Here is a 27,987-nt window from a genome sequence, read left to right as displayed (position 1 = left end):
AGCTGTAAGAAGAAACAGCCACGTGTTTTATTCTAACTAAGCACATGGATTAATTTTGTAACACAGCAGTTAAGATCTCATCCCAAAGTTTTAGAAAGGAAAACGATAGGAGAATTAATTAATTTAACTTTTAATAGGCTTCATTTACACTTTCTCTATTGTTCAGTCATCACAAGGACTTGATCACTGTTTTGATGTCCAGTGCCTTTCAAACAGTGAAACAGAGTGCTTTGTAACTCCATTTATCTGAGCTTAACGAGTAACCTCCATCTTGCTACCAGAGCAAAGTAACGAGGGTCAGTCCTCCAAAGATTAACAAGTTGCAAGCAAGACTGGACATTGAATTTCCTTACGTAGCAGCCAGCTCAGAAATAGATAAGTCAATGTGACCTATTAGAGCAATGTTTCCATAGGTCTGACATAAAATACTTAAATGTGACTCCACCATTGCAGTTAGAAAGGAACATGAATTGTGAATAGCTTCCCATTACTCTGCCAGTCACAAAGAGGCACATTGAAACCTACCTGGTTATTCTTAAACATTGCCAGAAGAATAAAAGAAGAAAGAAAAACAAAAAAACAAAAAAACAGGAGCTATCAATGACATGAAGCCCAATGCGCCTTCTAAAGAAAGCTTTCTTTATTCAAGGCCAGCAAGTTTGTTTCTGAAAGAAAATGTCTCTGCAGAGAGCTATATGGTGTCTTCATTCTGCTGGCTGGCCTTCAGCTAGATAATGTATCAGAATAAATAGTTCTGCGATTATCAGAGCAGCAAATACAGAAGCTGAAGGTCAAGGCAGTACAAAGTAATCAGAAAATAGAGCAGCCAAGTTCTGAAATCTACAAGGCAAACAACTTGTTGCATATGGAGTTGAGTACACAATATAAATGCCATGTCACGTCATTAAAGAAAAGTTGGTTCTTATTTACATGCCTAGGTTTACAGTACTCGTACATTCAATACCTTTGCCTGGTGGCTAATTCACCTTGATACTGTGAGATCTTGTCTCAAAGCAGGTGGTCAGTCAGACCCTGGGTATATTGGGTTTGTTATCTTTTTTTCCAATAAGGAGCCGTAGCACACTACATAGTGCAAGCAGTAAAGATACATAAAACAAATTGATAAGATTGGTAAGACACAACTTACCTCTTATGTTGTATTTATCCATTCGTGCCCAAGGAGAACCTGCTTTTTACACTGAGTACCTTTAAGAGGCTCACTGTTCTCAGCCACTCTCACAGGCTTCCACAGCTGGGCCCACTAATTTTCCAATTCATCTGTAATTGGTGCTTCTTGAAACAAGCTGTGTGTAAGTCATGCCCACCACAAGAGACATTCCTAGTCATCTGAGTGCTTGAGGCTATTGGGGAAAGTTGGGATACTTTTGATTAGGCTTTATTTTCAAGCCTTGGGCTGACCACAGACAGTATCAACGCTATCTAATAATAAATGGTTGTTTTGCTGGACATACAGCTATGTATTTTGCTGCCTGTTCACAGGCTGTAATGCTTGAGAAGTAAGGTCAGCTGAGAATAATTTGCTATAAAGAAATTTGATTTCAGAAAATATTCTGACAGGGCTGGAATGAGTTAATTCCCTACTGGGACAGCCCTCAGCCAGACACATCCCTCATAGAGAGGTGAGGGTAGAAGCCTCTTAGCATTAGTCTTAAGAGAAATCCCAAATCATGAGGACTTCATTAAATTTTCTGTTATAAGGACAAACCAAATAAATTTCAAACCAAAGGAGGTTTGGAGCTGACACCCTAAAGATCTAAGCATGGGTCACAGGTTACTGAGGCCATACATGCTGTGGGATAGAATCAGACTCTGTGCTGGATCCTTCAACCTCCCCCCCCCCCAGTGCTCTGTACCTGTCTGGTATCTTAAAGCTGCTCTTGGATCACATGTGAGAGATTAACAGACTCACAAGAGACAAACATTCTGAGAGCTGTTTGATAGCACAGCTGAAACTGCTGAAGGCTTTAGGTTTCAGAAGGACAGCTCTGGAATTTCTTACTAGCTTCTCTCTGAAAGAAATCACCTTTATTCCTTCCTAGTAGCACCTGACATTTCTGAACTCATCCTTCTAGTACAAGATTAATTCTTCCCTGTTCAAAGTAGCTGCCAAGTTGTGTGTACTGCAAAAAATCACTGTATGTGTAGCCAAGTCTATGCTATGAGCTTGTAAAAGGGGGCCAGAAGGTTATCAGCCCTAAAAGAAGTCCTTTAAAAAGCAGCTTTCCTCTTTCCCTCCAAAAACAAGAAAGCAGATTCAGTAGCAGATCAGTGGATTTGTTCTGTTCCAGGTGTCACCATTCAGGGAGAAACATGGAAACAAAACCATCTGTGTTACTCCTGAAGCAGGATCGACAATCAAAGCAGACTAAGTCTGCCACTCATTAAAAGAACAACTGGAAAAGAAAGAGATTCGTATTTCAGCTTCCACTGAAGGGATGTAATTGTAGAGTACCTGGGCAGAATTACATCCTGCCTGCTCAGGCTGGAAACACAGATATGGAGAGTGCTCGGTGGATACCTTACAGCATTGCATATAAAGAGAACGTGTGGTGTAGTGTTATATTGTACACAAAACAATTGATTTCTGCCTCAGTAGTTAAGACTTTTTTCTGTGCTGGTAGAAAATAGAATTAAATCTTTACCAAAATCTCAGCCTAGACCGGCAGCTTTTTGGAACATAAATATCAAACATTTGAGTGGCCTAAGCAGTGGCTACAGTACATTAACAACATAAAAGGGAGGTTGTACACAAGTGCAAGCCTCCCTGATGAGTATGTAGTCCTATGAGAGGGAAATGAGGCTGTTGATCAATGCTGTGCTGAAATGCCTCTGCTTCAAGTGCTGCCCAGCAGTGGAGAGCTCAGTGTATGTCTGTGTTGGGCTCCAAAACCAAACTGAACAAAATACGTTTTTTGATCAAGCTGCATCAGCTATTTTTTGTTTATAAAATTATCTGTAAACCTCAGCACAGCTTCATATGTGACAAACACCACCATGTTCACAGGAAAGGCACGGATGCAGTTCAAACCCAGGCCTTTGAACAGCACTTTGAGCCCTTCCTTTCTGACACTTTCTCTTGCACAGTGGATGAGGCCTTTGTACTTATGCTGTCCTGACTCATCCACCTGCATCCGTGACTTGAGGACATCCAAGGGGGTAGCCAGGCCCCAGGCCAGAACTCCAGCAGAGCCCCCAGAAAGCAGCACAACCAGGAAACCTGCAGAGAAAGAGAGAGAGAGCAGCGAGATCAGCTTCACACATGCCAACAGCTCAAACTGATTCTCCCCAAGCTCTTATTTAACTCTTTTCAAATCTCATACTGCAGCTGCAGGGACAGGAGGGAAGAAGGAGCTGTGGGGCCACCTCAGCACCACACAAACCAGTAGCAACGTAGCCCAACAGCACTCACCCACTTCAGACAAATCTATTCATTTTTACAACTCTCAGAATGATGCTTTTTGGTAAATTCACTTATTTGGGCTTTTCTCTAAGAGGATATCTGCTTTTAGGATATCCTCTGCAACTGAGCAGAGAGATACTCTTTCTGTTCTGCACCTGAACTTTATTTTCAAGCTCCAGACTGCCCTGAGCAGTGCTTCACAATGGCTCACGGGAGGTTTGCCCATGTTTCATCTCCACTTACACATCCCATTTCTGCATTGAGGGGATGTTGTACCCATGTTCTAAGTACCTGAGGGTGTTGTGAACAGTCTTCTGCAGGGAGAGAAGTTGCTGAGGGATAAGGTCAGACACTCAAAGTTCAGCTCTTGTTGATGCAGCAACCTGAGAGCATGACTTCCCAAAGTAAGTCCTTTTTGTATGTGATGTCAAATGCCTTCCAGTACCTACCTGGTTTGTTCTTCTCAGCTGGTGTGAGCCAGTCACAGAGAGAAGTGTATGTCAGGAAATATATTGCAGAAGAGGAGCAGTCCCTGCACAGCAATGCAGAGCAGCCTTTGTAGAGACCCCCAAAGCCTTCCTCCTTGGCTATCACCTTCAGACAGTGCAGAGACCCTCGGTACTTTGGCTTGGAAAAGGGCTGGGAGGATGTGACAGAGGGATGGGGGTTCCTCTGGGTCTGCATTCGAACTTTAGCTACTTCACTGGGTGTCATAAGCACAACCTGAAAAATTAGAGGATGAAGCTTAAAATCTTCACATCTCAACTGCGTGTTGGAGCCCACTCCTGCCTGATCCCTCAAATCACATCTCCTACTTTTCAGGCAATATTGTTACTTGAAGCAAGCAAGCTGCATCTTGCTTCACTCCATCCGTGCTAACTTGACCCAGGAAAGCAGGCGCTACACTGTACAGGTTGCATGGTGAGGCAGAGACCCACAAAGGATGTTAGCTAGCTAGGAAACCAGATGGGCACAGCAAGGGGATGTGCTCGGCTCTCTGATGTAGCATACATCAGGGCTCTTTTGTACATCTGCACTTGAAACTAGGGCCATAACTATCAGAAAACAGCCTGTGCTAAGCAGAGTCACCACTTACTGGGAAACACCCACTGACCTGGCCATCTGGACTGCCTGTAAGAGGATTGCCTCCATCCTCCTGTGACTGCATGTGTTTCTGTCATGGGGCACTGGGGCTGGAGTGTCTGCAGATGCTCACAGACACCACAAGCATCCATCATCCCATCATCTAAAGGAAACAGCCCCTGAGCACCCCACACCACATCACCATCAGTCACAGGCATTGATTTCTCCAGGTGCCAGCTGCTCCAGCCTTTGGGATTTGCAGGAAAGGAGATGACTTTCTGCTCTCTTCGAAACCTTTTATGCAGGAATGAAATACACACAGGCAGCCCTCAGTGACCAGTAGGGTCTTTCTGGCCTCTGCCCCTACCGAATCACCAGCCTGCGCTTTGCACACCAGCTTACGTCTTTCTTACATAAACCTACAATTAAAACCACTTGGAAATTTTGCTTCCCAGGCTGTTTTTCTTCCTTTTAGTTTTGCTTTCTTTTGCCAAGGCCTCAGGGCAGGATGTCACAAGAAAATAAGCCTTCCTCCCGCTGAGCGCTCAACAGAAAACATCAGTTGCTTTCCCAGCCCCGCGTGCCCCAACAAGACCTCCTGTTGTGCTTTCCCACTTTGCTGCCTACCCGCACAGCACCAGCAGCACCTCCAGCCAGAGAAACATCCAACCCAGATGGCTTGGCATCGGCTGTGCCATAGCGCAGCTTGCAGATGTTACAAAGGAAGTTTCTGTATGTGCCGAATGAAACAGAAGAGATCAGCGACACTGTGAAGACTGATGCTGACACGCCTTTGTAAAATCCCAAAACCTGATTGAAAACAGAGAAAATAAAAGGCTTTTTAGAGGGAGTGATGTGGGAAAGTATATGTTCAAAACCACTGCCCACATACGGCTGAGCCTAAACTTATTGCCATCGTATAGATCACTGGCTAAGTTAAATCCCATTCTAATTATTGTTCCAGGTAATGCTTGTATGCAACTGCAACTTGTCCTCCCCACACTGACCTCAGCAGCACTGCCCCTTTGAAACACAAAGCCATGCCAGTGGCTCTGATGAGAGGTACCTACTCTTTCCGTCCTGTATGTTTCTTGAATGCAGTGCCAAATGCCATTGTAATGCCCCTCGGTCTGAATCCTCACCTAAAAATACAGGAGTAACTTAGAAATGCAGACATCACACTTAAAAACCATCAACGAATGTTGCAGCAGCAAAGCAGCTCATCAGCCATAATGAAGCATCCCCCAAAAGGGATTATCATTATCTTTAAGAGAAGAACACAAAATGAAATACATTGATGTGGCAAAGCTGAAAGCTTTCGGTCACTGGATTCGTTTTCTAACACCACATGGCCCATTTGTGTTCAGATTGTGGTCAAGAAGCAAAGTCCCAACAGGTACCTTCACTGTGTCCAGCGGATACCCAACTGCTGTGCTTAGGCCACCTGAAACAGAAAGGATTTGGAGACAGTTACCAACACTCATCACAGCAGGTTGTTCTGCAGGAGATCATGAGGGGAACTGCAAAAAAACGCAGCTGCTGAACCTGTCTGCTCTTGGTGGCATTTCAATCTCCAACCCCTGTATCTGAGCCAACACTGATAGAGAAAAACTCTTGGATTCCGCTGAAAACACAGCACACCAAGAGGAGGAATGTGAGCATTGCAGGGAATCGATAAAAGCAATTACACTTGGGTTTGAGGCAGGGCTGGAAAAACATAGAGCCTTGGGAAGGTACATGCACCAGCCCTGGGATCAGCACAGCCCTGCTGTAAAGGGCCAGGTGTAATGCACAGAACTGGGCTGTCTCTGTTCCCCCTCTCAGCTCAGACAAGAGCATCTTCCCTGTGAATCAGACACTTTGTACGCTGCAAAAGCAGAGCAAGGATCAAAGGTCTGGAGGCTGGGGAGGAGAGAGCCTTGTGCAAGGGCCAGCATGGAGCAGGGCAAGATGAAGGCTCAGAGGGGGATTAGCACAAAGCTGTGTGCCCAGCAGCATGCCTGCACGCAGCAGTGTTTCCAGCATGCTGGGGGAATTTGTCAGCTCTACATCAGCACCCAGATCATCTCAACACCTTAAAATAGACACCGGGATTGAAAATACATTAATCCTGTCAGACAACGTTACAGCCTTGGTGGTGGATACAGAGAGTGAAAGTGCATCAACATGGACAGATAAACAAGGTGTTCAGCCTCTGTCCCTGCCACAGGAGAGAGTAGGGGGGTGAGCAGCTAAATTCCTCCTGGTACAGCAATGCCCCACGTCTGGAGATCAAGCCAGGTGCAGTGTAATTGCACCTCTAAGAGTCATTTACACCACACCCATGAAGTGCTGTTTGTGCCCTTTAGGGCAGGCACAGACAGCACCCAGCTGGTGTACAGCTGGAAATGGCCACTCACTGACTGCTGCTTAAAAACATACTAGTTGCTGCAGGCATTTCACAGGATGCATTCACCTGTGACTGTACAGCTGCTTGGAAGCTCTGAAAAGCTTTGCTGCATATAGGGAAAAAGCAGCAGCTGCTGGTGGTGGGAGTCTCCAGGAGGCGATCCTGAAGTGCACAGCTCAGATGAACATAATCAACCATTCCCAGCCTGCAGGAAAAATGAGGGTTCTGCAAAAAATCTGTCTGCTCCCAGAAAAATATAAGAATAAAGACTAAAAAATGGGCCAAGAAGTGACTTTCTGTATTTCTAATCCAAAACAAGAATAGGTTGGAAGAAAGATGGGGAGCGTGTAGTCAGCATGACCCAGCAGGAAGAGTGATACAGCCACCCTATGCAGGAGTGACAACACACCAGGTCACCTCGGGCCACCTGTCCTGTACCCATTTCCCAGTTGGCAGCAGGAAGCAGCCACAGGCTGCCCCATGCCAATTTCCCATTGTATCTCATTCTGAAGGGCTCCTGATGTCCTTGGCTCCAGTACCAACCAAGTGCCTTTACTTGGGAGGGAGAGCAAATGTAAATGATTCACCATGGTGGTGATGTGAGCCCTCAATATTCCTAAGCAACCATAGGGTACTTAATAAGCAGAAGTGCTCTGGGCAGTCAGGGTTTTAGTGCTGAGGAGCTCAGCCAAGTCTGCCAAAGGCTGAAGAAGAAGGGCTCTGTACAGTGCCACATGATATTAATAGATTCAGATAAAGATAGACTGACCCATGCACACTGTCTGCATGGCTAAACCGAACAAGGCCAGATATGTACAGCATGCATACAGGGAAAGGGGTCCTATAGGGTTCCTGCTGTGTCACACTGCACTGGCTGTGGGGAAATGAGACGATAAAATCAGAGGAATGCTCTTCATAGGGTTGCAGGGAGCCATTTGTCACACCTGTTGTTGACAGGTTCTCAGGGGCTGTGCAGAGACTGCTGGAACACCTGACATGAACACACCCCAAAACTAAATCTCTAACCCTGTCACAATCAGGCCACATTGGCCAAGAAATTAAAATAAGCAGAGGTGCTGGCAGGAGGATCACAGCAATGGCATTGGCACAGAGGAAATGGCAGCCCTGTGGAGCTCACCTGCCTGCAACAGGCCCCAGCTGTGACACTTAGGAAGCAAGAGGGAGCCTGGACTATAAGTTGGATCTATTGAGAACAACTTCCAGAGGTTTTTACTCTAACAAGAGCTGGGAACATAAGAGCTGCCCCATGCCCCAGACAAGCTGAACTCCTTGCTGTAATGCTATACCCCAGCTATGACTGGCAGAGCTGCTTTAGCTGTACAGCCAAGGAGACAGCACGTTCCCTCTATGTTCCCTAGATGGGTTATTTTGTCTACCCCTGGGCTGCATGAGACCAATATGTAACCTTGCAAATGGGATGCAGGAAGACTGGATGTGGCCCACGCCTGGCTGCTCTGCCACCATTACAGGGCAGTGCCAACTGACTCAGCTGCCCTTTCCCGAATCTCTGCACCCAGGACAAGATCTAAGTCACCCACAAGTCATCAGCAGCCCAGAGTATTAATATGCACCATAAGCTGCTGTAGCAGCACGGCTAGGAAACACTCACAGGATCATAGGGAAATCCACGCTAGAAGGAACCACGGGAGATTCCTGGTCCAACCTCCTGCTGAAAGCTTAGTCAGTTTAATAGGTCAGGAAGGACATCCAGATGAGCTGCTCTGCAGTGGTTACTGAAAGGTCCTGCACCTGTGTCAGCACAATCTCAAGTATAAATGCAAGCAGCTCAGAGGACCTGGGGATGTCAATTGATGAGAAACCTGATGTAAGATAGCAGTGAGCATTTGTAGCCCAGAAAGCCAACCATACCATGAGTTGTACCAACAGAGCAAGGGTGAGATGATTGTCCCCTTCTACTCTGCCCTTGCAAGTCTCCATTGGGTGTACTGCATCCAGGCCTGGGGGCCCTAGCACAAGAAAGATGAGGAGCTGTTGGAGCAGGTCCAGAAGAGGACATGAAGATGATCAGAGAGGGCTGGAGCACCTTTCCTGTGAAGAAAGGCTGATGTAGTTGGGCTTACCTAGTTTGGAGGAGACTCCAAGGAGGTCACGTTGTAGCCTTATGGTACACTTAAAGGGCGCTTATAAACAGGAGGGAAGTCAACTTTTTACTCAGGTAGATAGTTGGATGGGGCCCTGGGCAGCCTGAGTTGCTGGGTGGCAGCCACCCCATGGCAGGACACTGGAACTGGATGGGCTTTGAAGTGCCTTCCAACCCAAGTCATTCTGTGGTTTTATTATGATCTGTCTCACCTCCTGAGTTGTTTGATGCTGGTTCTGTAGCCTCCTTGGGAGAACAAAAGATGGCTTCAGCTCTAGCAGGGACAAGCCATGAGGCACATTCAGCACTAACAACATCCCAGTTCTCACAGGAAAGCTGTCCCAGCCCTGGAAGCTGTACCATGTAAGGGGACAAAAGTTGGCACGTGAGCAATGCAGGAAGGCTATTTGGAAACTGAGTTTGAAACTCTAAATTCCTTTGCAAAAGAAGTTTATCCTTAAGTGGCCGGCTCCTCTACAACTGTGCCAACAAAAGTAAAGGGGTCCCAAAGGGAACACGGACATGTTCTCAGCCACGGAGTGGCTGAGCCCAGCCACTAACAGCACCTATTAGAGGATGTTTGATTCATTCTTCTGGGATGGACATTCCTCTATCAGCACCAGCACAAGGCTAACAACACCACTGCATGTCCTGAGGTCAGCATAGAAAGAGAAGGATGAGCTGGAGCGCTGCTGGGACTCAAATCTGGCCCTGCTTGTGACAGTTCAGTGATGAGCAAATGAGTCATGGCCCCTCCCAGGAAACGCACACAGCTGCCAGCATCACACTGCCCAAATTCAGCAGATCCAACATAAAGGTCTGGGCTGTGCCTTCCACCCACCCGGCAGGATTACCCGGCCTGTCACCACCCCAAGCCTCTTGGTATTCAACACTGCTACATTTGACAGGCACATTTCAGACGAGAAATGAGACCAGCGCCTGTGCTTTGCTGTTTAAAACAAGGCTGGGTTTGAGCAGTACATGCTCTAAAAACATCTAAAATTAAATCATGCTTTTCTCCTCTTTTTTTTTTTTAAGTATGCCTAACCTACTTTTTCCTCTCCTCAAAGCCTGCACAGAAATAACCCCACAGCCGTCAATACCTCTCAACCCACGATCATGCACATGCCATTCACACAGCCCCTCCTCACTGCCACAGAGCCATGAGCTGTGTCCTCAGCCCCCCTGTGTCTTCAGTGCCCAGAGCCAGGACTCCATCAGCCATGCCGGGATTTGCTGCCCAGGCAGTACTCACTGCTTTATATCTCCAAAAGGCACATTGAATTTATCTCTGATTTTCTCCTACTGAAATAAAAACAGAGATTACAGACCTCAGACAACCAAATTTCATCAGGGTGGTCTCTGCCCTGGTGATGTTGTCTGCATATTAAAGAAGACACTTACTCAGAAACCCCAGTGGGCAGACTCCCATTTCTAGCATCGCAACCTGCCAGCTAGCTTAGCAACAAGGAAACACAGCTACCTGCTTCCAACAAAAAGCACCGCTTTATTTCTTTACCTCCAATGGCCCCCGCAATGAAATCCATCCGGACTGAGTCTGCTGCCTCAATGACCCCAACAGGCGTTAGTTAAGGAGATGGAAGAAGGAAGGATGCCGGCTCCGCTTTACTAGAGCCCCGTGGGTCCTTCAGAGCTGGCGTGATCTGCAATATGAATCACCTTCCTGTCTTCTCCTGCCTCAAGGGATTGTGAACCTCGTGGATACTTGATGAATTTGTACACTGGAGGCAGTAACAGGGAGGCTCCTGGAGCTGGTCCAAGAACACGGTGAATAAGTAATCCCCCGGAGCCCTGCAACGCTGCGCCGGAGCCCTTCTGCCTGGAAAATCAAAGGGGTGGTGCTTGCGGGGTAAGGCTGCCTGCAAAAGGGCCATTTCCCGCGGCTCTCATTAACCCCAGCATTCAGCCTTGCACTTGCTCTGCACCGCAGCAAAGTGGCTGTGTTTGCAATGCGTGCCCCATCCGTGCCTGCCCTCCCTCCGGACAGAGCAGATTCCCTTCTCACCAAGAAATCCCTCCCCGAGGCATTTCCCTCGGCTTTTCTATGCACACAGTAGATCCTGAAGCCCTACCCACATCCCCTTAAATAATTACCTGCTTGTCGTATATGCATGCATCCAGCAACAAATGCAAGCACGTGGGAAGCCTCCCTTTCAGATCACAGGGCAGTTTTCTCATCCCCCGCAGGAGCTCTGCTGCTTCAGCCTCCCGACCTATTTCCAGAGCCAGCTCATCAGCATGGAGCTATGTATCACTGCTGCCCTCACTCTGATGCTTTGATCGGCAGGGAATAGGGATTTTGCTAGGGGACTGATCCAGAACCATTCTTTATTATTATTATTATTAGAAGATGGTGATCTGAGGAAGGAAAAAAAAAAAGACTTGCTGGTCGAGGGGAACCAGCCATGACAATGTCACATTGCCTATTGCTATTTTTGCGCAAGAGCCCAGTGCTGGAGGTTATGTTGTGCCCCCAGATGAACCTGGAAACCAAAGTCCCGATGCAGTGAAGGGCTTGCCAAGCCATGATCTGAATTGTATTTCTCCTGATGAGGTTTCCACAGGTCAGAGCCAAGGCAAAGAGAAAAGAGAATTTCACAGCTGCTGCCCGCTGGGTCGACTCTCAAAGGAACTGAGGACTTTTGCCCATGGTGCTAAGTCTCCTGAACATTTCATAAGGCTCTTTTTCTCCCTGAAGTGCATATTTTGGATGTTTCAGTGCCATATAACACAGGTTGCTGTGAATGGATTTTCTGAAAAACAAAAATCAAAGCATTTCTATCCATTTGTATTCTGTGATTTCTCACTCATCCTTCCCATTCTGTGTTGGAGAGAATGGTTTATTCTACAGTGTAACGCTATGCAAGGACAGCAGATACTTAAAACCAGGAGTAAAATATTATCCAGTGAGAGGGCAATGTAACTAACTGCTGACACACAGCAGGTTACCCAGCAGCTTCTTCCACTTGGTGACCATACAGGAGATGTTATGGTTCACCAGCAGCCTGTACATGCCAAGTGGGGGAAATGGTGCTGTATCCAGTTCTCATACCAGAGAATTATGTCCTTGTGGGCCCTCTCCAGCTGTGGGTGTGGGATCTGGCACCTCGGTGACATATGGGAACAAGGACATGGTCCCTAGCAATGGGCAGCCTTGTAGCAGAGATATGCTCAGGCTCACCACAGACCTTGGGAACCCTGCTGAGATGAGGGTGTTTAGTTTGGCTTTTCTGGGAGCTGCTCCCAAGACAAGTGAAGGAACTCATGGTGTTCCCACTGTGAAAGCATCACCATGTGTCCCACTCATCACATGTTCAGGGACTTTGATGGAAGGTGAGGACAGGGCCTTCTGCAAGCACAGCCCATGTAAGGCTGCATGCCAGCAAGCAAAGACAAAGGTGTCATTAGAAGTGAAGGAAATCTGAGACATGAAACCTGTGTTATTGCTTTTGATGCCACCCTCAGTTCTCACAGAGATCATCAGGTTTCTCTTCCAGCAGATCAGTTGGGAGCCATTCCCACCACCCTTTCATGCAGGGAGCACAACGTCCAAGGATTGATGTAGTTCACTGCTAATCCAGCCTGCAGTGAGATGCCACAGCCCACATCTGTGCAAAGAAGCACACAAGTCTCTGAGTCTCAAGCCCAGTGGCCTTCTCCAAGCATGCCCTAAGACATCTGACACATGAAACATATGCTTAAGAGCCTCTACAAGGACAGGACTCTGCTAGAAATAACTCAGAATTCTTTCCTCTTGAATCAATCTGTTTAAGAGTGATTTGTTCAATTTCAAAATGGATTTGGAAAAAGAAGAGCATGGAAGACGCTGTTAGATGAAGACTGAACTGAAAGTGTAAAGCAATCTGCAGGAAATTATGAAACCAAGTGATAGAAAAGAGCGGAATAGTTTAGTTTTGAAAAGCATGTGCTGGAAGAAATGCTCCATTTGCTTCACAGGAGAACTGTCTTCCAACTTCAGTAAGAAAAGTGATGCCAAGGCAACAGGGCAATACAGATACACAGCAAAATAGAGGTACCGAAGGAGCCTATAGGAGCACAAACAATGTTAAGTAGCATCTCTTGAAGGAGATACAAAAGGAAAAGCATTCCTTTATCCCTCCCCCTCCACAGGATGTTCTCAGGACATCACTATCTCCATCCACCCTGCAAAGTGACAGAGCAGCCAGTCCTTTCACCTCTGCAACCACCTGCAACCTCACCCAGCCAGACTGCCTGAGAAAACGTTCCTGCCTTCCTGCATGCCATAACACGCTGCATTTTCCACTCCTCTTAGTCTGTGTTATCAAAAAATTAATCCCCTTCCCATTTATTTCAGAAAATCCACGTCTGGGGAGGCTGTTCAAACAGCACCATCCCACCAATGTCACCGGGCTGCTTGCAAATTGCAGAAGGGAAACAGTGACAGCAGCAACACTGAGCTGGCAAAGCCTGAGCTGCAACTTGCATATCAGTGGATGAGAGAGGGGTGGGACCTTCTGGCTCTGTCTGCATTACAGTTCTCAAATCAAGTTATCTCACTGGGCATTGTCTCACGCACTAACAGAAGAACAATAACACCAGGGACTCAAACATTAACTGCAGGAACTTTACAGCTCAACAAACAAAACCCATAAGGAAACCATTCTGGTAGCTGCATTACTTCTCAGCAGGTATAAATGATCAGTGATTTCAGCTGTGGAAAGTTGAAATAAGGTTGTAATGTTTCTTACCTGCTCCCAAAGGAAGGGAAGATGATGACTGCAGTAGTTCAAGAAACGATGCTGTTTTTTTGTATGGCTGTAGGTAAGTCACTCAATCGTTCTATACCTGATCTCATCAACACAATAGGTCGCTGTACGTCCACTGCCATGGAGCTAATGAAGGGGTTTCAGGCACCTGTCAGACACCCGAGGGTTTCCCATGAAAAAGTGGAAATAACATCAGCACCGTCCTACACAAACACCCATATGACACCCATCGTAATAGCACACTGAGCTTCTTTCCAATCTATTCCACATTTTCAGCACTTAAGACACAGACAGTAACCTGGCAGGCCTGGGGATACAGACTCCCTCCGCTGTAGTGAGACATTCCCCAACCCTCCCCCCTCTTCCTCACCTGGCAATAGTTCATTCATTATTTGCCATGACCATATTAAGGCACAAACCTCAGCCCCCTCACAAGCAGCTGGTGTTGTTCAGGTGTTTGGCTGCAAGACACAAATCTGGTAGGAAGAACGATAAGCACCAAAAAGCATTGATGATGTTGGGGCAGCATCAGTGCTTTCTCTAATGTCTTTGGATCTGTGTCTTTTCCCAGTACATGCGCTCCTACAGTGACCTCAGATCTCTGCTCTCAACCTGTAAAAAACAAAAGCCAATGAGATGTTGTGTTGTTTTCTTGTTACTGGAACTACATGATACGACGTGATTTAACAACCTCAGAACTTCCTGGAAATGTGGAAGAAAGCCCAGTTCTAGAGCTATAAACTATTATTACGTAGGAGTTTAGCTGCTAAAGTCACATGGGAAAGATTGTTATAAAGATACTTAACTGCCAAAACTGGCACCAATGTGTTCAGGATGAAAAAAAAAGAATGTTTTTTAAATAACAGCATTCTTATGGGCTTATGTTAAGAGGGGATATATAAAAAAAGAAAGTAAGAAGATTTTTATCTTGCAGAAGAAGTAAAAAATAATTAATGCATTCAGGCCAAACCTCTGAATATCACACAAGCTCACGGCCTTGCTTATCACTCTTAATTTCTGTTTTCCCTGGCTCCAGCTCAGGAGCTGTATGAGCGCCTATCTCTGAATGCCTGGGAAGTTTCCACAAAGACACCTTAGTCACGCTGCTCAGCCTGTTCTTTCGGTTTCTAAGAACATGGTGTCTTTTTGCATGACTAATGCAATAACAAACAGATTTCACATGGCAGCTGGGAGAATGGCAGGAAACTAACCTGTAAACAGGCCAAGATAGCTCTGTCCATACACCTTAGTGCTGTTGCCTTGCAATGTATTCCCCCTTCATTTTGGCTTTTCCTCTTCATGCACTACTGATTGGTGCACACCATACACAGCCAGGTAACTTAGCACATTGCTGCTGCTGGAGACCTGGTCTCCCAGTTGCTGACTTTGCACGTGGATACAAAATGTGACAGAGGATTTCAAGTACACGATGTTGAAAGTGTATTTGTATAGCTGCTGGCAGGGAAAAACCATTTGCTCAGAGGAATGTTCCTGTAAGAACAAGCTGCTTGTTGGAGACAGGAGGCAGGAGACAAGCAGAAGAGGTTCTCCTGCCAGCTCTGCCCTTTCTACCTCAGAAATCAAGGACAGAACAGTTTCACCAGTTTCCTTAACCATGTAATGGACACAACTGCCTGCTTTCACTTTACTGAAACAACTTGAGGTTATATAGTTTATAAATCCAGACTGGTAAAATACTATAAAATGTCAACACCTGAGTTTTATCTTCCTTTTTTGGGTTTAGGCTTTGCTTTTGCACATTGCCACCAGTCACACCAGTATTTGCTGAGTGTCTGGCTAATATACATTGAGGGGGAGAGATGGGTACAGTTGCTTGGTGGACAGACAGCTGCTAGTTCAGGTAACTGGATGTGGTGCACACCCTCTTATCTCAGTGTACCTCAGTGCATCTCAGAGCACTTATGGCATCTTAAACCCTGCTGCCAAACAGCTCAGCACACTGGGTCTGCTGCAGCCCCACGCTCCATATCACTGACTGCATGCAGATGCAAAGTGTCCCTTCTCCAGGAGAAGCTCAGATCAGGTCCTCCCACCAGGCCCAGCTCTCCTCTTGGAGGGGTCTCATGTTTTGGGATCATGACCAGGATGTTCTGGGGGATCATCAAGTCCCCACCCATCAGAGGGTCTACCAGCAAAGCAGCTGCTTCAGCAGGACATGACTCCTGTCCAAATGGATCAGACACAGCCAATGCTTTTAAGTACCTGTCTTATCAAGGGATTTCATCAGGCTGGGAAGTTTCAACATTTGATATACAGTACCTTTGAAGCCTGTGGGACAATAACATCAGAGAATACCCTAAAGGCACCCAAGGTCATAAAGTTAATGGATAATAAAGATGTTTAGTTCACAACAAATAATGCCAGAGCTGCTCTTTTCACAGACAGTATTTGGAGTATCCATCACATCCCACCACTGTACTGGTTTACTGTTGTTGCTTCAAATGGGCAGCCACTCCATGAAGCACTGGCTGATCTTCGAGACTACTTGTACAAGCTCTGGAAAATGGGAGACTCTCTTTGCAAGCAGTTTGCTAGTGCAGATGCAACATTCATACAGCTCTGAGTATCCATGATCTAAATGCCACCATCTTCGCAGCATGAGCAGGGCACAGAGAGATGTTGCCCAGGAGTCTCTGAAGGCAGATACATCCACTTATTGATGCTAAAATCACAAGCAGGAAGATTTTGGAACATCTGAGCCAACAATGTGCACTCTATCACACACTACTGACACCAAAACCTGCATATAAGTTTATTATAACTTTGCATTCCTGTGCCTTTCCTAGCTGCACTGATGCTTCTTTGTTCTCCTCCCAGTTCTCTCCCTGCTTCTCCCCTCCCACTTCCCATTTCCAGGCGTCCTTGGTGCTCACCTTTTCTCAGGTCTCCTCTGGCTGCCATCAGGGGCAGAACAATGCTGAGTGATGTTTCTTAAGTGCAAACCAAGGGGAATGTCCTTTCCACCCTTGTCCTCTGGCATCAGTGGTAAAGCCTCTTCCACCTGCACAGCAACAGGTCACACCTAAAAGGCAAAGGGACAAAGGGAACAGGGCTTTATAAAGACAGTTTGGATGTGGCAGTGCTGCTGGCGTGTGAGCTGGTAGGCCATCCCTTTAGTGAGCTCACATCTCATTGTCCAATGGGGATGCCAAAATCCTTCCTCACTCCAGCTCTCTGGGAATTGTGTTTGGGTCTGCCTCAGTAGAATGAAAAGAAAATCAGCCACAGCTGGGTCAGATCTATGGAGCCTGAAGGACACCAGAGCCCACAGCTGACCTATGAGTCATGCTGTGAGCCAGAGGCATCACACACCACTATGGAGGACACATGACCTGCCTCAGCTTTTAAGCTGTCTAGAAGAACAGTAGGAATGGAGAACCATTAAATCTGGATTTCTTTGAGTATCAGGTTAGCCCTCTCCTCTGAAACTGTATGTTTGCTGCATGCATAAGGCCCTGGATCAATAGGCTAAACATCTGGCCTAATAGCACCAAATTGTGAGAACACTATTACTTCCTTCCCTTTATCACAAAGCCACACACAAGTTGGCTGAACCAACCCTTGAGGTCTCAGACTTACTACCAATGAGCTCTTGATGTTCTCTTCTAATTCATAAAGCGCCCAGCACTCCCCCTGCCCTGCAATTTGAATTCATGCCTGCTACAGTGGCTGCAAATGGAGCTCATTATGAATAGCTTGAGCATGCAGGGACAAGACAGCCCTCTGCAGCCTGGGAGGGACTGCACAAATGCTGAGGAGGAAACGAGAATCTCAGGGATCCTGAAAAACTGGAAGAACAATCTGAAGAAAAAGCAATGTAGCATGGACAGCTTGGAATAACTACATAGATAGGAACTGTGCAAACATGAGACCAATCCAAGGAGGGAAGGGAAAGGGAAGGGAAGGGAAAGGGAAAGGGAAGGGAAGGGAAAGGGAACGGAAAGGGAACGGAAAGGGAAGGGAAAGGGAAAGGGAAAGGAAAGGGAAGGGAACGGGAAGGGAACGGGAAGGGAAAGGGAAGGGAAAGGGAAGGGAAAGGGAAGAGAAAGGGAAGGGAAAGGGAAGGGAAAGGGAAGGGAAAGGGAAGGGAAGCTCTCATACTCAAATATATGAATATGATATATTCAGTGCTGTCTGCAAATGCCTAAGGTAGTCACCCATCAGTCACTGTGCAAAGCCTTAGAGAACAGCTCAAGAAACAAGAAGCCAACAGAAGGAAGAAGAGGCTAACAAGAGCCAGAGATCAAGAATCAATATCCAGTACAATTCAGAGAAGAAAAGATAAAAGATTTAAAACTGCCTTCAGATAACTTAGGAAGAGTCTGCAAAGAGAGGGGAATAAATGACTTTCCCTGCCAGCTGTGGGTGAACATTGCAATTACAAAGCACTTCTGGTGGAGAGGGTGATTTCTAACAAGCAGATTGCCTGGAATACGAGGGGATTCGCAGAACAGAGGAAAACCACTTTGGTAAACCCAACCTTTGCCTTTTCATTAACTATAACGATGACCCAAGAGCAGCTAAATCTACGGCAGGCTCTCGGGACTTGGTAGTTTCAGACCCACTTGCTTTTGCTTTTTTGTTCTTCCAAATTGAGCTGCAAAAGACTTTGGGGGCAGCAGAGCGGGGGTTGGGGTGGGGGGGAGGAGGGGGGAGCAGAAGGGCTGAGCGCGGCTCCTACCCCTTTCTGCCCCATCCCCGTCCCTCCCTCCTCCCGCAGCCAGTGCCTGCAGACGGCGGGGGGGAGTTGTCCCGCTGCCCGCCCCTCGGGGGCGCGGCCCGGTGCCCGGCCGAGGGCGGGCGATAGAAAGAGGAGGCGGGGGGAGTATCGGCAGCGCGCAGAGGGCCGGGCCCCGCCGGTGGGAGCGGAGGGCGCTGAGCGCTGAGCATGGCTTTGGATTTCCTCGCGGGATGCGTCGGCGGTGAGTCGGGGGGTGCTGAATTGAAACAATATAAAGTAAATAAATATATTTCTTTGTAAAGGGTGGAGAAAATGAGCTTGGCAGGAGGGAAATATATATTTATATATATTCAGCTAAAGCCCCTCTCTAAGCAGGAGGAGGAAGGGGAAGGAGAGCGCGGGGCTTCCTGCAGCCCCTGATGCGCAACGCGGAGCTTTAACGTTAAGAGGAGGAGGGGAACGATGCCATCGCTGCTCGTCTTCCTCTTCCCTGTGTATCAGCTTATGGCCTCCGCTTGTTTCCCTCTGCTATTTTTAGCAGCCAACGTGTGTTCTGGAGGAAACCATTTATTCTCACACCGTTTTGATTCTCTACATTTGCAAAGAGATTTTTTTTTTCCCCCCCTGCTTCTCATCCCGGCCTTATTGTTGTTGGGTTGTGGCCTTTGCATTCTGTTGAGGTGGCAAATTGCCGGCCTTCGTGGTGTCCTTGGGCACCATGGGCTGCCCCATCCCTCTGCGCAGTGCATTCCCCCGTGGCTTCTGGGGGAGCAGCAGAGCGTGCCCTGTGCATGATTTGGGATCGCAGAGGTATGGAGCTGGGAGAACGCTTGCTTTATGCAGCACTTGTGTTTTTCAGTGCAGCATATAAAATACACTCTATGTAACACAGAAAGCCCCCTGATGCTGGCATAAGATAAAGGTGCTCCTTGTGCAGGTGTTGCTATCTGCCCACTCCTTTAGGCTGCTGATGTGACACGATGCTGCTGTAGACCCCAAACCACAGCCTTGCCGGAGGCGTAGAGGTACCCGGTGCTGCTTTGGGACCAAATTGGGGTCCTGACATGCCGGGGTGCTCCCTGCCTGCCCCCCTGTCATGCCTCAGGAAGGCAGCTCATAACACCATCTGCTTTGTTCCAGGTGCTGCCGGAGTGCTGGTGGGACACCCCTTCGACACTGTTAAGGTGGGTTGATTACAAAACACTTCTAAGTAGAAAACTTGATTAGTACGTTTTCTCAAGGAGATGGGGAGATTTAACCAGATGCTGTAGAAGCCTCAGTCTGCGACTGAGAGTTTGGGGCAAGCCTTGTTAGCTGCTCCTTATGGACTGGCAGCCTCCAGCCCTGCAGAAGTGAACATTCTTTGTATGTATGATTCAGCCCTGAAACATGAACAAGTGTTGGCCCAGACCCAATTCCATCAGTGCAGTAATATCATCACATTTGAAAATAGGATCTTACACTTAATTTTGTTCGATGCTTGCTCCTCTGTAGCTGTTCACTACTAACTGCTAGAAGAGCCTCTACCTCCATGGTAACTCCAGCTCTTCTGTCCCTACACTGAAAGCTTTGCGTTGTTTTTGCCCCAAGATCTGCTACTTACTCCTCAGGCATTAATTTGTTGCATAAGCCCAGGGATGTAAGTGGACAAAAATCCATAGCATGAAGCTTGCTGGGGAGCTTTTTCCTCCCTTTAGGTATAATAGATGAATATTCTTCATAACTTTCCAAGTTAAAATATATTTCCTTACGGTTTTGTGCCTTATGCATACTAAGAGTAGCTAAGGCCTTTTCAAAGACAAGATTTTTGGAGGATGTTAATTCCCCTGGAGGCCCTTCAGCCAGAACTCCAGAACTCCCAGCCTGTTCTTCAGCCCTGGATGATGACTTGAGTCACTTTCTGGCAGCCTTATGTATAATCTCATGCTGGAAGAGGGGACATCAGTGTATTTACCACTGTGTTATAGCCATATCACTTGACTGCAGCATGCCAGCTGTGATAGCTATATTTGGAATACCTCTACGTTACTGAATTAGATATGCAAGGGCTGATAGTATTACAGGGGTCATCACCATATTATGTATTCTAGCCACATGATTGACTCAACATTGAACAGATTTTCACAGCTAATGGATTTTAGTCCTTTCCAGCCAAGTGCAAGTTGCTCAAATAGTTAAACAGCATTCATACGTTTCTGAGAGTATGGTAAAGTTAACTGTAATGTAATTGGGTTGCATTAGACTAAATATTTTCAGGAATGGTAGCATCCAGACTTGAGCACTTTTCTAATGGTGGTACAGGGACAGCTGTCTCCTCTCTCCCCATCCTGCCAAGTTTTGTTGCTTAACTCAAAGTGAGAGTCACGGCACTGAAGCCAGCAAAACCGCTAAAATTCTGTGCTCGTGCTGACATTCAGTGTTGGGGGAGGGGATGGTGAAGATGTTTCACATTATAAACAGCTCATAGTGCATGAAAAGCATAAACGCTTAAGTGCCTGCAAAACTGGGGCTCCCATGCTAGTTTTGCCGGATGGGTTAATGCAAAAAAGATGTACTGGCTGTAGAAGAAGTATATTGCTGTACAGTAGAGCGGAGTAGTTTTGTTTCCAGATGATTTAAAGCATTTTACAAATTCCAGTGTGGAACGTGGCTTTCATACCACCAGAAGGAATAACGTTTATCTGCCCTTTCTTGGAGGGCAATACTAATGTTCATGTTATTAACTGGCATAGTCACCACCATACGTGGGGAAAACTAACACCATAACCACTCTTTAAAAGACAAGAAAGCTTATTGCTTTGTATATGTATATACATTAATAACTCATTTTGCATTTCTATGGTTGGCCATCACCTTAGACTGTGTTTTACTATAACTGAACAGTGGGGAAGTTGCTTAGATAAGCCAGAATTTTATTTCCACCTTGCCCTTTAAGCTTTTTTTTTTGGCTGGTGCTCATGCTTCACAAGGGGGAGGGGGCTGGTGGGACACACAGGGAGAGCCATGCCTGGGAAGCCAGGCTGAGAAACCCCCTTTGAGCTGATCCCAGAGCTGGCACACTCCTTAGCCCTGGTTTGTTGATGTAATGTGTAAAATTGCTTTTTTGCTTTTAACTGCCTTTACTTTCTGAGCTAGGGGCTGTCTTCATTAACAGCAAAAGTGTTACTTTGTTGTAGATGAGAGATAAGCCTCATCACGGGAGAGTTACCTAGTAAGTATAGCCCAGGTGAACACTTCTGTTTCTCTCAGTCTTAATTTATTCCAAAATGTAATAGTTCAAATAAAGATCTAAAAGACTTAAGAAGCTTTTATCCTTTTGGGTTTTAAACTGATATGTCCCTCTTCTACAACTGTAATGTGGAGGGAGTGGGGTTTAAATATCCATTTAGTTATTTATTGATGTAAAGCCTTACTCTGAACCTTTCCAGTATGCATTTCTCAACTATGCGTGCTTCCATACACAATGGCTGTAAGACAGAACCTTGGGTCTTACCCACCACATATCCTTGGAGGACACTAATTGCTCAAATGTCTCTAAATCACTTATTTCACTGTTAACTGTTTGGAGTGTCAGAAAGCTTTTTGTTGGTTTGTTTTCCTTCATTTTGTGTAAGTCTTTAACAATGTGAAGTTACAGCTTGTCACTGTGGCAGCTGCCTTATCGACAGCAGCTTCAAACAGGAAAGAAGCAAAATGAAAGGATGTGATGATTGGCAGTCAGTGAGTAAATAAAGATCTGTAAATGATTCATCCTTCCCGTAGGTGCACACACTAAATTAGAACTTGTTGAATATAATATTAATGCCCATGAAATAAAGCTTTGTATACATTATTGCCTCACCTAGCAGTTTGCTGCTGCAGGTGCTGCCATCTGATCTCAAAGCTAAGAGCTGCTTTTCTTTCTTAGGTGTGATGATGTATCAGTACTTTTAGCTTTCTAAATACTTAGTCCTACAACATCAGTCAATGTTTCATAAATCATGTAGTTAATAGTAGAAGCTATACACTGCTAGGAAATAAAGCCTAGATATACAGTACTGATTATTCTAACTTGCTAAAGGTACTCGTATGGAAAAGTAAAAAGGCTGCTAAGCTGTAATTCTTCCAAAGCCCATATTTGGAAGCCCTTTAACTTCGTAGCTGAGGTTTGAATAAAAATAAAATGATAAATGGAGTCAGACCAATGTTTTGGGCTGTTCTGACAGCTCATTGACATGTATGGCTTTGCTTATGGGACTGCTTCCTGAGCAGCTTTAACAAACTCAGCTGCTTCAGCCCCCAACCAGACTCTGAATAACAAAGGATTTATTTGCTTTGAATCCTGCTCTAAGCCTGCTCTGAACTCTTAAGATGTTGTAAAACTCTGTTTCCTCTTTGAAGACCTGAGGTCAACTCAGTCTCCAAGCATGGCTTAGTGTACACTAAAGTGCACGTTAAAAAGACACTAAAAACTACAGCTTTGATTTACAAAGCATGAAATGACATGTTATGATATCAGAAACACTCAAGCTATTCTTTTCTTCCCTTGAAAAAAGCTAACCTTAATATGGGCTTCTGAGAAACCATGTCCCCAGATTGGTTCTAGACCCTTGTAATCTTAGGGGCCTTTCATTCTGGTGGTAGTGGAGTTACTGGAGGCAAAGGGGATAAAAAGACTAAAGTCAGGAATTTCCCACACCTAATAACCCTTTCTTTTGTTACAAATAAGTCTTGAATTTTTGTGCTGCAGAGCTGCCACAGCAGTAAATGGTTGATAAGCATCTCCTCCAAGGAGCATTGCAGCCCTCCACGCTGAGATCAAAGACAGATGTCTAACTCAACCACTCTAGTGAAACCAATTACTGAGTTACTGCAGTGCAGGGTTTTGCATGAGCTATGTAGCTCCGAGGCTTTCTGTTTCAGTGAGCTGAAGGCAAATTGGCAGGAAAACCTGAACCAGACTTTCCCATCAAAGGTCAGAAACCACCTCAAAAAAGCAATGTCACCACTCAGTACCATCGCCTGTTGCATGGAATGTTCTATATCAGTTTTGTAAAAATTAATTACTATTTGAAGGTGTGATGCAGCCAACACCCTCACAAGCGGTTTGCTTTCAGCAGACTAAGATTTAAAAGGCTAAGTGACTTTTTGTTCCTTTCCTTATCTGAACGTTAAGCTATCTTAAGTCTCTTCCCCTCAAAACTCTGAAAAAACCCCATGCCAGTGAAGGGCCTGAAGCCTGGTAGCCACAAACACTACATGTGCTGTTGAAAGCTCCCAACCTTTTATTATCGTCCCTATTTCACGCTTGACTTGTAACTATACGTTATAAAATACTATTGGGTTTGTACAGCAAAAGGAAGCCCTTGTTGTGTAGTCAGGACACAAAAGCTTCTATCTGAAATTACAGATACTCCGTTGTACTCCTTCTCTCATTCTCAAAATAAGTCATATCCTCCCTTCACTATTTTTTTTTCACTCTCCAAAATAATTCTGAACACTCAAGAGAATGTTTTTAAATGATTTTGCCACATACAGCATTCTAATGTCCAGTCTGTGCTTGTACATATATATTCTATAGCAATTCTTGATGTATGTAGAAGTCACTAATTTACCAGTTATGCTGCTCTCAATGTACAAAATAGCATCTCATACCACTTTTTATAGGTTCGTCTACAAGTTCAAAATGTAGAGAAACCTCTCTACCGTGGGACCTTCCATTGCTTTCAGTCCATCATAAAGCAAGAATCTGTAAGTACAAAGTAAATGCTTTCTCTGTTGTGGATCTTCATATATTTTGTATGAGAAGGGTGGGAAATATGGCTAAAAAAAGAACAACACACTATAAATATCATAATCAAAAGGAAATCATACTCTGAATCTCACATGGCCGCAAACACTGTAGTACTTTGCATCGGAGTTTTCAGGTTTGGTTACTTACATTCAGAAGCTTGCTGAACATTTCCTCATTTTCGTAATTAAATTTGGCAATTGAAACAACAAAGTTAAGTTTTTAAACAAACAGTTACACAAACAGCTGATTTTCTGAGTCCAAACAATGAGAGAACACATTAATGGCTTTTCTCTTTCTCCACTGGAGCTTACAGCCATCCCATTAGTTATGGTCTTTAGGGCTTATACATAAAAATATGTATGTAAAGCTAAGAAGAAAACTTTTAACCCCATGGACTGAGAGATTCTTTTCTGTACTCAAGTATGCATTTACACTGCTGAAAATGCTTCAGTGCTTGCATTCTAAGCTGAGATGATCTTATTGTTACAAAGCAGGTTCTTCTGTCCACAGTTAGGAAGTTAGAGCATGAGTGAGATCCAGAAAGGACATTTTCTACACAGCTTCAGGAGGTTATCAGTACTAGTGCTAAAAACACTTCTTTTTCCTTCCTTCTTCCATCAGGCTTTTGGACTCTATAAAGGCATTGGGTCACCAATGATGGGACTTACCTTCATTAACGCAGTCGTGTTCGGTGTGCAGGGAAACACGCTGCGTGCCCTCGGCAAAGACACTCCTCTGAACCATTTCCTTGCAGGCTCAGCAGCTGGAGCCATCCAGTGCATCATCTGCTGCCCCATGGAGCTGGCAAAGACAAGGATGCAGCTTCAGGGAACTGGTGAATACAAACAAAAAACAAAGAACTACAAAAATTCTCTGGATTGTTTGATCAAAATCTACCGAAAGGAAGGGCTGAGGGGCATCAACAGAGGCATGGTCTCTACAGTCATAAGAGAGACTCCAAGCTTTGGCTTTTACTTCCTGACCTACGACTGCATGACCAGATACTTGGGCTGTGAAGCTGAAGACAGTTACGTTATTCCCAAACTGCTGTTTTCTGGGGGGATGTCAGGGATTGTGTCCTGGCTCTCCACCTACCCTGTGGATGTGATCAAGTCCCGGCTGCAGGCAGATGGTGTTGGAGGTGTAACACAGTACAAGGGCATCCTGGACTGCATCAGGAAGAGCTACCAGGAGGAAGGCTGGAGGGTGTTCACGAGAGGCCTCACTTCTACTCTTCTCCGAGCTTTTCCTGTCAATGCAGCTACTTTTGCTACTGTCACTGTGTTCCTAATGTACATGAGGTCAGAAAATGACCTTCGTGAATGTGACCCAGGCCCGGTAATCCAGCAGCCTTCTAGTCTGTGAGCAGTGTGTGCTTCCAACCTCGATCTGAAACCCAGCTGTCTTCTCATTGTAAACAGCTGATCCACAGAAGTGGTGTAAATGTATGCTACCTGTATAAAGAACTAGATGCATCAAATTAAGATTTCATCCCATTACTTGTATAAATAGCACATAACTTTATAAAAGGCTTCATAACCAATAGTATCCAAGTAAGATGGGGACCTGCCTTTAGAAAGTACTGTACTGCTGGGGCTCCAGAAGAGGATCTGGAGAATGTCAGAGTACCAGAAATCAGGTTTTAACCCATGTTCTGAATGACTGAGTTGAATGGATGCAGAAGTGTGTTCAGAAAATAAATGCTTTTTGTATGTAGCAGGAGCACATATAGTCCTCCAAGGTAAAGTAGGGAATGCTGGAAGCATTTTGCAGGTAACCCTGAACTGTGTAAGACATGGATTAATGCTCAGCCTCATGTTTTACTTTTCCTCTGCTTGTAAGTGTCAGTGGTTTTAGTAGCATCATTATTCACACTGGTTTGCTTAAAAAGAAGAACAAATTGTTTCCAAGCTACTCCCTTACCTTTCAGATTAAACATCTCAAGCACAAAGTTAGCATTTGCACTTGTATTTACTTCTTCCTTTAAATTTCAAGACTAGTACGGATTAAAGGAAAGTCAAGGCTAGCAAGACTGATGTCTGCCTTCACCTCTACTTCTTGTTTGGTGGTGCACAGTGTGTGGGGGGTGGTTTTAGGCTGTGTAAGCTTTGTTCTGAGTTAATGCAACTTTGTGCCACTTCCCCAAGGTGCAACGTAGCAGCCAGTGATGTACAGAAGTCCTACCTGTGTCATTGCACAAAACATTAGTGGGTGTAGTGATAGCATAGCAGCTTGAAGTACCGTGGAAATACGCACATCTTTAGGTCTGGAAGTTTTATGCCTTCCCAGAAAATAAGGGGTGTAAGCGTAATGGTTTGTGTTGAATGCACTTGCATTGTGAATTTAAACAATACCAATTTCTGTGTATTTAGTTACAGCACTACTGAAAAGACTAAAAAAAGGGGTTTGGAGAATTTTCTGGTTACGTGAATCTGCTGTGTTTTATTTTTATCTTTTTAGCAGTTTGTTCAAGAGGTCAGAGCTTTAAAATGCATTTCAACATCTGGAAGAAGAACCACATGTATTGGGCACCGACAGCCAGGAGAAAGAAGGGAGTGCATGTTTGTTGGGGAATGTTCATTAACATAGCAAGCTACTTCAGTAAATCTGTTACATTTTCAGTTGGGACAAGTGCAATATGTGTTTAATTTATATGGATTTTTATAAAGAAACCTTGTTTCATAGCATTTTGCACTGTAACAACATATGCTGGGGAAACCTGTAAAACTGATATGTGTTTTTATACCTTGAAGGTATGTTGGATGTTTTAGTGCCTACTTGCACTGAGATTCAAATTGAATGTTAAATCTGTCTACTAAGCTGCACATGCACAACTCACAGCAAAGACCATTTACACCTTTGTACAGTAGTCTGTAATTACTGTATATAAAACCGAGGGAATAAATTGTTTTTTAAAGATATTGATATCCTCTGTTCAACTTTTCTTATGTTTTTGCTCAAATACTTCCTTGTTTTAAATCTAACCTGCAAAAGGGTGGGCTTTCTGGCTTTTGCCTGAAGATCTATGTTCTCCATCTGCTTTCCATACACCAGCAGGAAGGAAAACATCTTGCACCAGCATAAAACACATCAGCTGCTTGACCTTGCTTATTCATAATGATCTCTTCAGCCAGTAGCTCACTTAAAAGATATTTAGCTACCAAGACCTGCAATGGAGTAGGGGGAGTATTTGGGCCCTTCAAACTCCGCATTTATTCAGTCTAAGTACTATTCTCTCAGCAAGAACAACAGCTTTAAACTGGGGCACAGAAAAAAAAGACATGGAACAAGCAAACAGTGCCTCCTCAGAATTACCAAGGCTGGAAAAAACCTGAAGGTCATCCAGTCCATCCATCCTCCTACCACCAATATCTCCCCACTAAACCATGTCCTTTAGTACAACATCTAAACATATCTTGAGCACCTCATTTTTCCTAGTATCCAACCTGACAAGCCTGTAGAAGAAATTATTTGACCAAAAAGGCCACATCATTTTACTCTCTTTCATGACCCACCCTGTTACTGGGTGGTTCGTATCAGTGTTATAAACTACAGCCACTAACATGTTCAAATAGACAAGAGGCAGGGGGGGAGGGGGAGAACCAGAGGCTTACACAATGTCAGCAATGAAAACAATGTCTTTGACCCAATGTCCTGGAGAAGTAGAGATTATTTTTAAACAGGCTTGAACATGAAAAATTCTTATGCTACAGGAAACTTTTCAGTGA

The 27,987-nt window shown here is 45.2% G+C and overlaps 2 protein-coding genes across 11 annotated transcripts; one reads left to right on the top strand and one right to left on the bottom strand.

Annotated features, from left to right (window-relative positions):
* Nucleotides 1-114: 114 nt before the first annotated feature.
* Nucleotides 115-16,858, bottom strand: SLC25A47 (solute carrier family 25 member 47). Of its 9 annotated transcripts, XM_085550573.1 has the most exons (12): nucleotides 16,679-16,858; nucleotides 14,155-14,396; nucleotides 13,767-13,932; nucleotides 12,472-12,644; nucleotides 11,131-11,789; nucleotides 10,535-10,855; nucleotides 9,228-9,369; nucleotides 8,784-8,963; nucleotides 5,905-5,948; nucleotides 5,132-5,314; nucleotides 3,871-4,144; nucleotides 115-3,238 (listed from the first exon to the last, which is right to left on the bottom strand). In XM_085550573.1, exons 8-12 carry the CDS (start codon nucleotides 8,929-8,931, stop codon nucleotides 2,952-2,954), a joined length of 936 nt encoding a protein of 311 aa, XP_085406699.1. In that variant the 5' UTR covers nucleotides 8,932-8,963; nucleotides 9,228-9,369; nucleotides 10,535-10,855; nucleotides 11,131-11,789; nucleotides 12,472-12,644; nucleotides 13,767-13,932; nucleotides 14,155-14,396; nucleotides 16,679-16,858; the 3' UTR covers nucleotides 115-2,951. The 9 variants fall into 9 exon arrangements, with proteins under 9 accessions (XP_085406699.1, XP_085406700.1, XP_085406704.1 ...); XM_085550574.1 differs by lacking the exons at nucleotides 8,784-8,963; nucleotides 9,228-9,369 and adding an exon at nucleotides 5,575-5,646 and having other exon boundaries at nucleotides 16,679-16,853; XM_085550578.1 differs by lacking the exons at nucleotides 8,784-8,963; nucleotides 9,228-9,369 and having other exon boundaries at nucleotides 16,679-16,855.
* A 1,785-nt stretch (nucleotides 16,859-18,643) lies between these two features.
* On the top strand, nucleotides 18,644-27,180 carry SLC25A29 (solute carrier family 25 member 29). Of its 2 annotated transcripts, XM_085550570.1 has the most exons (5): nucleotides 18,644-18,727; nucleotides 19,627-19,670; nucleotides 21,663-21,697; nucleotides 24,133-24,216; nucleotides 24,881-27,180. In XM_085550570.1, exon 5 carries the CDS (start codon nucleotides 24,914-24,916, stop codon nucleotides 25,622-25,624), a length of 711 nt encoding a protein of 236 aa, XP_085406696.1. In that variant the 5' UTR covers nucleotides 18,644-18,727; nucleotides 19,627-19,670; nucleotides 21,663-21,697; nucleotides 24,133-24,216; nucleotides 24,881-24,913; the 3' UTR covers nucleotides 25,625-27,180. The 2 variants fall into 2 exon arrangements, with proteins under 2 accessions (XP_085406696.1, XP_015721149.1); XM_015865663.3 differs by lacking the exon at nucleotides 21,663-21,697.
* The last annotated feature ends 807 nt before the right edge of the window (nucleotides 27,181-27,987 follow it).

This window comes from Coturnix japonica, chromosome 5 (genome assembly GCF_054131305.1).
Source record: "Coturnix japonica strain WE chromosome 5, WE-NBRP24, whole genome shotgun sequence".
In the NCBI taxonomy this organism is placed as follows: Eukaryota; Metazoa; Chordata; class Aves; order Galliformes; family Phasianidae; genus Coturnix; species Coturnix japonica.
This window is presented reverse-complemented; position numbering and strand designations above follow the sequence as displayed.

Bases quoted from the DNA above. Each gene is read 5' to 3' on its own strand.
- SLC25A29 (XM_015865663.3), top strand. From the start codon at position 18,694: ATGGCTTTGGATTTCCTCGCGGGATGCGTCGGCG. The intron at 18,728-19,626 runs GTGAGTCGGGGG...GCTTTGTTCCAG, and splicing joins CCTCGCGGGATGCGTCGGCG to GTGCTGCCGGAGTGCTGGTG. The intron at 19,671-24,132 runs GTGGGTTGATTA...CACTTTTTATAG, and splicing joins ACCCCTTCGACACTGTTAAG to GTTCGTCTACAAGTTCAAAA.
- SLC25A47 (XM_085550572.1), bottom strand. From the start codon at position 8,931: ATGTCCTCTTCTGGACCTGCTCCAACAGCTCCTCATCTTTCTTGTGCT. The intron at 5,647-5,904 runs GTACCTGTTGGG...CTGTATTTTTAG, and splicing joins ATCCGCTGGACACAGTGAAG to GTGAGGATTCAGACCGAGGG. The intron at 3,239-3,870 runs GTAGGTACTGGA...CTTTCTCTGCAG, and splicing joins AGCTGAGAAGAACAAACCAG to GTTTCCTGGTTGTGCTGCTT.